The sequence below is a fragment of the Propithecus coquereli genome, unplaced genomic scaffold (genome assembly GCF_000956105.1).
Source record: "Propithecus coquereli isolate 6110/MARCELLA unplaced genomic scaffold, Pcoq_1.0 Scaffold354, whole genome shotgun sequence".
Taxonomy (NCBI): Eukaryota; Metazoa; Chordata; class Mammalia; order Primates; family Indriidae; genus Propithecus; species Propithecus coquereli.
Window position 1 is genome coordinate 1,608,147 of NW_012149219.1, and position 10,085 is coordinate 1,618,231.

A 10,085-nucleotide genomic window follows, 5' to 3' on the forward strand; every position below is an offset into this window, starting at 1 on the left:
CTATGTTGCAATTTACATTTTAAAACAAGTCCATGAATAAAAAGAATGCGATTGTCATATAAGGGGACTCCCCCCTCCTTTCAACATAGGATAAAATAATATCTTACAGGTGAGAGGCAAGGAAGACGGCAGGGCAGTGAGAGGAGAGGAGGAAAGTGGGTCTCTGAAAAGCAAGAAGAAACTTACGTGTTATCTGGAGTAACACTGTCCTTTAACAAACCATGACTTTGGTGTCTCTGTACAAAATAGTTTACGGTTTTGTTTATTTAGATAAGGCAAAGTGGAGGTGGCTCCGAATTAATCTTTTAAGAAAATAGAGTTTCCTTTGTGCTGGTGAGCTGAATTTCCGGAGGATTCCGTTCGCTGGTGCGGTGAATGTTCTCCAGCTTTTTAAGTTGGATCTTCTTAGTTTCGATTTTGCACTGGCGGGGTCCTTCGGCCGTTCTTGCTTTGGGGTTCGATTCAGTCCGGCTTCGAGGGTGTGCGTGCCGGGGCAGGGGGCGGCGTCAAAACTTGCTACAGTCGTAGACGAAGGCTCCGGACGTGCGGTACAGAGACTGGCTGGAAGGGAAGGCCATCTGACAGCTGCTGCTCCCGTTCACCGGGGAGTTGTTCAGGCCGATCCTCTGCGACTCGAACATCTCCCGCACCGAGTGGAAGTTCTGCTGCTGGCTCGGGTAGCCCGCGGCCGCCGCCGCCGCGCTCGCCAAGTGGCCCAGGTCTCCGCCCGCCTGGTTCAGGTACCACGAGGCGAGACGGCCTTGGTGGGCCGCGGGGTGGTGGCCGGCCTCCTGGCCGCCGCCGCCGCCGTGACTCAGGGAGGACGAGCTGCTGCTGGTGACCGGAGGCAGCGAGTAGTCGGGCAGGGCGTCGTCCACCGCCGAGCCGCCCGAGCCCCCGGGCGCGCCCTGCAAGTGGCCGCCGCGCTCGCCGGCCGCGTACAGGCTCATGGCCTGCAGGTTGCAGTGGTAGGTCCCCGCGCCGCCCGCGCCGGAGCCCTGGCTGCAGGGGGAGCTGTAGAGGGAGCTCTGGCCCGGCGAGTAGGCGCCGAGCGCCAGTGGGGGCGCGATGCCCGCGCGCGAGGACGCGGCGGCCGCGGAGGCCAGAAGGCCGGAGCCCAGCTCCGCGGCCGCGCCCTGCGGCGACCCCCGCAGCGACGTCATTATGTTGTCCACGCTGAAGCCCTGGCTGTGGTGCGGCGGCGGCGGCGGCGGCGCGGAGGGCGCGGGAGGCGGCGGCGGCGCGGGCTCCGCACCGTCCAGGCTCAGCGGCCGCGCCGACGGCAGGCTGCCCGGGGGGCTGCTCCCGCTCGACAGGCTGCTGCTGCTGCTGTCGGGGCTTTCGATTTTGGGCACCGCGGCCGCGCTGCCGCTGCCCAGGGCGGCGGCGGGGGACAGGGGCTGGGGCGGCGAGGGGCACGTACCGTTCTCGGTCTTGATGTCCTGGATGCGCACGGGCGGCGGCTGCGGTCCCGGCACGGCCCCGTCGGCCTGCTCGGGCGGCGCGGGCGGGGGCTGGCGGCCGGGCGGCGGCGGCTCCTTGAGGTGCAGCCGGTCCTTCTCCTCCTTGTCCTTCACCGCGTCCTTCTTCTTGAAGCGCCGCCGGCGCCGCAGGAAGCTGCCGTTCTCGAACATGTTGTAGGAGTCCGGGTCCAGCGTCCAGTAGCTGCCCTTGCCCGGCTTCTTGTCGTCGCGGGGCACCTTGACGAAGCACTCGTTGAGCGAGAGGTTGTGGCGGATGCTGTTCTGCCAGCCCTGCTTATTGTCCCGGTAGAAGGGGAAGCGGTCCATGATGAACTGGTAGATGCCGTTCAGGGTGATCTTCTTGTCCGGGGCGTTCTGGATGGCCATGGTGATGAGCGCGATGTAGCTGTAGGGCGGCTTCACCATGTCCTTGGGCTGCGGCTGCGGCGTGTAGGGCCCGTAGGCGCGGGCCATGCCGCCCGGGTACTGCTCGGCGTGCGCGGGGTGGGAGTACACGCTCATGGGGGCCGGCATGGCGGTGTAGCCGCCCCCGGCCGCCGCCGCGGCCGCGCGGTAGTAGCTCTGCTCGCCGCCGAGGTACGGCACCACTCCCAGGGAGTTGGGGCTGGACACGGAGTAGCGCGCCTGCATGGCCCCCGCTCGCCGCCCCGCCGCCCCCCACCCTCGCTCCGGCCGGGCCGCGCCGCGCCGGCCGCCGAGTCCGAGTCCGAGTCCGGGCCCCGCCGAGCTGGTGCCGGCCCGCCGCGCCGCGCCCCGCCTGGCCGCCGCCTCCCCCGCCGCCGCCGGCCGCGCGCGGCCTGTCCCAGCGCCGGCGCCGGCTGCTCCGCGCCTCCGGCTGCCTCGGGGCCCGCGGCGGGCGCGAGCGCGGGTCGCTGCGAGGCGAGAGGGCCGGACGCGGCGGACCGCCTTGCAGGAACTCGCAGAGCCACTTCCAGGCGCAGACGGGAAAAAGCAGCCAGAAACGCAGAACACGAAGGCGCCCTTCTCGCCACCCCGCCTGCGCCTTCCAGGAGACTGTCCCGAGCTGCCGGCGAAGGCGGCCAAGTAGCAGGGCGGGGTGGGGGCAGCGCGCCGGCCGCCTTCCCGGGCCCCGCGTCACCTTTTTTCAGTCTCTCGCGCGCCGGCCGCTTAAGGAAGCATGGGGAAAACTCCTGAACTTTTAAGCATCCGTCACCCAGGCGAGGACTTTTTTACGCAGTTACATTTTTTCCGGGCAGCGGAGCCCCGCCCCGCCACGGCGGCGGCAGCCAATGGCAGGCGAGAACCGCCTCCGAACGCGCCGGAGGCCGAGCCCGGCCGGCCCGCGCGCGGAGGCCGGAGGAACGCGGCGCTGACCACACGCGCGCCGGCCGCCCGGGCCCGCGCCCGCACGCGGTCCGACCCCCGCACGCTCCCTCCCTCCACCCGCAGCGCTGCGCGGACGTCCCGGGTCCCCCTGGGCCCCGCGCAGACCCTCCCTCCGGCCACCGCTCCAGGATGTCCCCCGAGTCCTCCGGCCCTGCCTCGCGCTGGCTCCCCGTTCTCGCGCCGACCCGCCGATCCAGCGCTGGGCTCCTCGGGCCTCTGCCCCCATCCCCCCGTGCCCTCGCCGTTCTTCTCGCTCCACCGTCCTCTCGCCTCCCCTTCCCTCTCCTCCCGTCGCCAGCCGGGTTCACAGATGGCTCCGGTGTTTCCCCACCTGGAGGCTCTCCCGCCCTGAACTCAGTTACAAAGGGCACGATTTGCAGGGCTCGGTTACACCGCTCGCTGCTCCTGGTGGGGAAGAAGGCGTTGCCCCACCTCGCCCGCTCCGTGACCCCTCCCCAGCCGAAACAAGGGAGGGGGATACGGGCCCTGGGGGGGCGTCCCACCGCCGTTCGCCCGCGTGGCCTGCGCCTCGACCCCCGCCCCGCTACGGGCCGTCTCGCTCCTCGACCCCAGGGTCCTTGGCGGCCCGAGGGTGCGGGCGACGCGGGCTGCGGGAGCCGGGCGGCTTCCCTTGCTCGCCCGCGAGGGGCACCATCGGCTCGCCGCGTGCAGCCCCCTCCTGTCCGGCCCGACGCGTTTCGGCTCAGAGGAGGGGTCAGGCTGCGGGCTCTGTGACATTAGCAGGTGTGATGACAAGAAACAAATAAACACGTCCAAGAGCTTAACGCTTCCCCAGGCTAATCTGCATCTCCACACGCGCGGGGCTCTCGACCGGCGTAGATAACGGGTGTGCTGGGGGAAGGTTCGGGATCGCACCTGCAGGCCGGCCCAAGGATTCTGGGAGGATAAGCGCAGAAGGACCTCACGCCTCGCGCACAGGCATGAGATTTGCAGGCCTGGTGACTGGCGTGGGATAGGAAGAGGACAAATGAGAGGGAAAGAAATGAACAAGCGGGGAAAGGACGGGCCTCCCTCCTGCTGCAGCGCGACTCTGCACTTCGGCGACTCGAGAGTCCTGGGGAGACTAAAGCCCAGGTCATTTACTAGACCCCAGGGGAAGCGGAGAGTTTGGGAGGCTGTGAAGAAGTGGGGTGACGCCTTTAACACCTAGGCTCCTCAGATTTGTGGCAATCTGTTAACTCTGAAACGTGTGGGAGCCCCTTTCGGCTGCCTGGCTCTAACAGTGGCTTCCTCACTTCTGCAGGAAAATTCAAATCGCAGCTTTGGTTGTTGCATGTCAAGGACGCCGACTTCTGTGGCAGGCACAGCTCCGTGCCACTTGAACATTTTTGCAAAATTGTTGTATTTCAGAATGAACATTTACATTGAGAAAAGGAGGACCTGCTACTTCTAGAATTAGGCTTTTGAGGGAGGGGTGCCGGAAGTTCCGAATACCGAGGCAGTTGCCTCCTGGCCTGCTGTGCGCAAGGGGCTTTTGAGATCCTTTTCCAGGTTGTTGGCAGGGCCAAGTCCCTGGTGAGCTGGGAGAAACACCGGATTTGTCAGCAGGAAGCTTAGAACTTGGTTCCCCAAAACACTGGGCGGGGTAGCGGTGGGGGTGGGAGTGAAGCGCCACGACTTTAAAATGAGTTTGTCTCCAACCCCCAGCCCTGCACACCGACGGGCTTAGCAGTCCCCGGTTCGAGGCTTTAAGCGGCACTTTGGCTTCGGCCTGGAAGACAATTAAGTTGTCTTTCTCAACACCTCAGCGTTTGGTGAATTCGCTCTTTAAACTGCTGTTGCGCTGCTGGCGGTGCCGGGAGATGGACGCAGCGATCAGCGACTCGTTTTCCGAATCCGGAACCGCCGGCGGCCCGGGCTTTGCAATGCACAGTGGTGGCCCGCTGTAACTCCGACACCCCAGCCCTCGCCTCCCGGCCTCCCCTCACCTCCTCCCTCCACCAGCCCAGCTTGCTATGTACATTGAAAATCCGACAGTGCTCTCAGCTCCCCACTTTGGGTATAAAAGTTGCTGCTGTGAAATCAGTATCTGGCATGCGGGGGGCGGGATGGAGGGCTGCAGTTGTACAAAGATCAACTTTCCACTGGTTTAGCTATGGATATTCGCCAGGAAAAGATATTTGCGATTGTGTTTTATAAGCTTACTCAGAAGGAAAGCTCCAGCAAACGATCGATTGTATTTCAAGCATTTCACTTATTTTATAACTGTTGTTAGTGGTGTTACTTGAACATGAAGACGCAGACACGAAGTCTTTTGGGGAACAAGTTAAAGTTTTCATTTCCAGGTTGCAGTTTGTGATGCCCCTTTTCTGCTGCTCCGCGGAGCACTCGCTGAACCGTCTCCGCCACAACTCTTGACTCGATTGGCAGAAACGCCCTCGCAGGAACCCTTCGGCTTCTCCTCTGACACCTCTACTGCTTGCAGCCTGAAGGCCCTGCGGGCCACAGCAGCAATGGGCGTTTGGTGGAGCCGTCGCGGGGCCGGCACCCCGCCCCTCATCCCCTCCCGACCCACCAGGCGGGCTAACGATTCCCAGGCCCACCGAAGGGTTCCCAGCTGTGAGGAGGGGGCCTGACGTCACAGAGACGTTTAAAACGAGGCCTCCCCGGGGCCCTACGGCACAAAAGCGCCAGGAAGGGGGAGGTGGCGAGCACGCCAAGAAATACCGGGATTGGGGACGCGGTGACACCGCAGGAATGTGTGTGGGGGGTGGGGGAAGGGATGGTGCCCTAAGGCGGGTCACCAGGAGCCACAAGAAGCTCCTTTTTTTTTTCCTTCAAGTAAAGTGGGGTTTGGGGTAGGAGCCCCGAGTCCAGAAAATCCCTCCAGAAGGGTGAGATCGTCCTCCCTGCCAGAGACCCCTCAGACACCTTCCAGCGTCCCCCTCAGCCCAGGAATCGCTCCTGGGATGTGCCCAGACCCCCACCCCCTTTTCTGGCTTCTCCACGCCCTGAGCGCTGGGTTCAGCGCTGGAAGCTGACCTGACCCTCGACCTCCTGGGGCCAGGACGTCGCGTGCGGCTCCGGGGGGGCCCCCTGCCTGGCCCAGGAGCTTCGGGACACAGGAAAGCCAGGCTTAGACGATGAGGGAAGGGGCGTCTTCTACTCAGCACGGAGCAGTGATTCCTGGGGGGCTCCGTTTGTCCCCCGTGGTTCTACTGTCCTCCCCTGCGACGTGGGGAGAAGTGGAAGATTAAGGCAATTATCCCACAATGCGACAGCGGAACTCCCCACTAGGCTGCCATCACAAACAGCTGGAGCCAAGTCCGTTTGGGGGGTGCCTTTGCACTATTTAGATAACTGTTTAGTTCTCCATCTGGCCTCGTGTGTTTAGACCAGAAGCCCAGGGGTAGGGGAGAATATCATCGCGTCAGTACCCGTTATTCGTTATCAAACCAGGCTGGCAGGTAGCGTTTGTCATCCGTGTGACTTTTCAGCGGACGGAGGCGAGGCGGGGACCGAACGTCTGGGTGACCGCGACTCTGGCAGATAGACTTCCTCCTCTCTTAGTTGGGGGGTTTTCGAGCAGAGGTTTTGTTAATGCAGCCTCTCCAATTTAGCTACCTCCTTAGCAGAAAAATAATTCCTACAACAAACGAAAAGAGCGTTTGGCTTTCGATTGTTTTAAAGACAAAGTAATCCATCTTGCCTACCTATATGATTGAATTAATGGGATGGGGCGGCCCTCCACGGGAGGTTTGTATGATGGGATAATTTAATGTCCTCCTCCAAGTCCCCAAGATGGGCCGTTCCCCTAATTACTTGCACGCCGGGGAGAGGAGAGAGAACCGACACCTGCTCCTTTCCCCTCGGGTCGGCCCACCTGTCGCCCCTCTGCGGGGAAGCCTCAGCTTTCCGGGGCTCAGAGCAGACTGAGCAGCAAGAAGAGGCCACAGGGCATGAGGGAAGTGAGTCTTTAACTTTGTGCCGGCTACAAAGGACTGAGGACTTCCTTTGTCCAGGCAGAAGTAGACAGAGATCTGGACTGCCACCCTTTATCAACCATCCTGGATGATAAAATTTGTGAAGGGGTAAACGGTCCGAAAGCACAAGTTTTGTGTGCGTGTGTGTTCGCGCGGGCCTCGGTTTCTCCCCGTCCAGGTCCCCAGCAGACCCAGGGCGGCTGCCGCAGTCCAGGGCCTAGAGGGGCTGAGGCCCGGCTGCCTCCCGACCTCCGCTCACCTGGGGCGCCTGCCGCGCAGAGCCAGCCGGGTCCCCAGGCCCAGGGACGACCAGACCAGGCACTGCGGGGTGCCGTTGGGAGCGGCCGTCGGAGGACAGCGGGGCAAAGGCGCCTTCCCCGGACTGGAGCGGAAAGCCGCGCGTTCCAGCACGGATGCGCCCTGGCCGAGTGTCGGAGGAAAAGCTTCGATCGGCGGGACAGACCCACAGACAGTTCCGGACCTGCAGAGGGTGAGGTCGGCTGCACCTTGCAGGCAGCGGGCTCTTCCCGTGTCTCGGGCCCCGCGCCGCGGCGGACCCAGGCGCTAGGGCTGCGTGCGATGAGCCTTTCTTCCTGCCCCGCGACGGGGACCTTCGTGGTTCCCCGGTCTTAGCGCCCTCGGCGCCTCCGCGTGCCCTGCAGGCCGGAGCTCTGGGACATTCCTCCTGACGCCCCTGCCCCAGCCCGGGGCTTCCCGCCGCGCGGACGCTGCGCTGGGCCTGGTGCGCGGGGGGGCGCACTGGGGCCTCACACCCCGCTCGTCCTGGGCAGCGGGCTCGGGACTCTAGGCCGGAACCAAGTGTGTGCACCTCTCAGGGCAGGGCCAAGGCTGGCGACCGGGGCCGTGTAGCTGGCCTCCCGGGAGGCCGCGAGGGTCGACGGCGCCGGCAGCAGCTGGTCGGGTGGCACCGTGGCCCGGCGCCCCTGCCGCCCTGCACAGGCTTCCCGCCTCTTCCCCGCAAGCCCAGGCACAGAAGGGAGGGTGCGGAATCCTCCAGGGCGCTTGGCGGACCGGGCCCGGGGCGCCCGGCTGAGGGGCGCAGATCCCGGGCCAGTCCCCGCCTCGGGGGCCTGGGGCCAGCCGGCCGCTCCGGGCCCTGCGCGTGCTCCGCGCGCCCCCTGCCGGCGGCCCCATCTCCGCGGCGCCTGCGCCACCGCCGGGCTCACCGCGCGCCCTGGGCTCTGCAGCCGCCCCAGGGGAAGGGGTCTGGGGAGGGGCTCGGGAAGACCACGCTGCCGGAGTGGACCCCGCGGGGCCTGGCTCCTGGTTCTCACACCCTGCAGCTCCCATCTACCCAGGGTGCACGCAGGAAGGGTCTCATCGGGAAGACCATCTCAGGCTCCCAGGGACAGACCCGGGACGTTTTTGTTCCTGGAATGGAGGGAGGTGACCTGAGACCCGGGATTTTAGCCACTGGCTACACATTCCTTTCCAGGCGGCCCCTTGTAATTGATGAACATGTTACAGAAAAAGCAAGGCCGCTTCATCAAGTGAATTACATTCTGGGAGATGCCAAGGAATGTATTTACTGGCAGCCAGGTTTGCCAATAAAAGTTGCAAATAAAGACTGCTGGTTTCCAGGAAAATGTACTTCTGTTTTTTAACCACTCCTTAGTCTTAATTACCAAAAAGGTTCTTTGAACCTCCAGAGAACCGGTTTGGAGAACAGGACAAGTCAGTGGCAGTGACAGTGGCTGCTCGCGAAGTCTCACACCCCACGCACACCCACACACGTCAGAGTCACCGTATGAGAACACAGACCACGCACACCTACAGCTTTACCCACAGAGAGGCTTGCCCGTATTTACATACACCGCAGACAGACTCGGGCTGCAGGCTGGCACACGGAGAGGTATGCATTCGGATTAGTGCTATTTAGTTTGGAAGTGAAGATGTGAGAAAATACAAACTGTGGCAAATAAAGAGACAGATTTCCACAGAATATTAAACAGAAATAAATGTATGCAAGAACAGGAAGCACTTGCTCCACAGTATTTACCTATCGTTGCCCCGGTAGGTTTTTTTAGGCCGATAGGGTTGACTAGGATTAAACCATACAGTAAGGCAACAGACAAATCCAAAATTTACTTTTACCAAATGGCCCCTTTGCTTGGGGGTCACAAAGGCCCCAGCTGGAATTAGAAAGTCTCTTCACTTACAAACGGGTAGCTCTTTTCCCTCCCCAAAGCTTGGTTCTAGGCAGAGCATGCGTACTACTGAAAGGTGCGCTTGTTGACATGGCCTTTGTCTGCTCGTAAGCACAGACACTAATGACCACGATAGTAAGGAAATGAGGTGTGCAGAGCACTTACTGTGTCGTCACTCTGCCGAATACTTTAGCCACTTCTTTTCATCCTTGCAAGGCCCCGGCATGGATTCTGTTATCTGCATCTTACACCTGAGGAAATTGAAGCGTAAAGAGAATAAACGACTTGCTCAAGGTTCTGGAGCCCTCACAGTTTTAATTTGCTGTGTCTCCTTGGCTCTGAGATACCATTTAAGAGAAGAAAAACTTAAATGATTAAATATCATCAGTGATAAGTCTCATCTCTAGTTCGGATATTAACATGTAAACAATGAGCATTTCAGATCAATGATACATTTACTTGTCCACTTAATGAGCAAACACATGAAGACCTTCTCTGTGTTTGGCACTGTTTCTAGCAGCTGGGTATATAACAGAATTCCCTCTGCTGGACATCCATGTGAAGGTAAATACCAACGATCATGGGAAGAATGTTCATCCACATCGATCCTTGAATCTATTATGTACACGTACATGTATTTAACTTGCACTGGGCTGGTTTATTTGCACACTCAGTATGACTCTAGAGATGTTCACAGCAGTGATAGGAGGCGAGTGGTTTAAGTACATGCACTGGAAAATGGTATGTATTTGGGCACATACTTTCTGTATAAACAGACCAAGGTCCTGCTGGCTGATGCATTTTTCTCGCTTTCTTGTGAGCTATCTGGTGGCTCCTCTCCTGGTTTTCCCTCCACTTACTTTCCCCAAGGATGGTTCTCCAGGAAACGCAGGGAACAGAGAAGAGGTGAGTGTTCCTGCCCCCTGCCTCCATGGCGGACCTGCCCTTAGCTCCAGCCCCTGCTCTGAGGTCCCAGCCAGACAGGATCCTGCAGGGCGGGAGCGCTCAGGGCGCAGGCAGGACACAGGAGCATCTCCCTTCGGTTCCCCTCGCAACATTGGAGCAACGGCTGCTGAGGAGGGATGGGGCAGTGGAAGCCGGGTTTCCAGCTGTGGACCCCACACAGCTACCTTTCAGAGGCC

The 10,085-nt window shown here is 61.3% G+C and overlaps 1 protein-coding gene across 1 annotated transcript; it reads right to left on the bottom strand.

The window, feature by feature from the left end:
• Positions 1-506: 506 nt before the first annotated feature.
• FOXC1 (forkhead box C1) lies at positions 507-2,114 on the bottom strand. The gene has a single exon (XM_012651373.1). It carries the CDS (start codon positions 2,112-2,114, stop codon positions 507-509), a length of 1,608 nt encoding a protein of 535 aa, XP_012506827.1.
• Between the last annotated feature and the right edge of the window lie 7,971 nt (positions 2,115-10,085).

What these genes read in the sequence shown, in the direction of transcription:
- FOXC1 (XM_012651373.1), bottom strand. Translation starts at nt 2,114, where the DNA reads ATGCAGGCGCGCTACTCCGTGTCCAGCCCCAACTCCCTGGGAGTGGTG.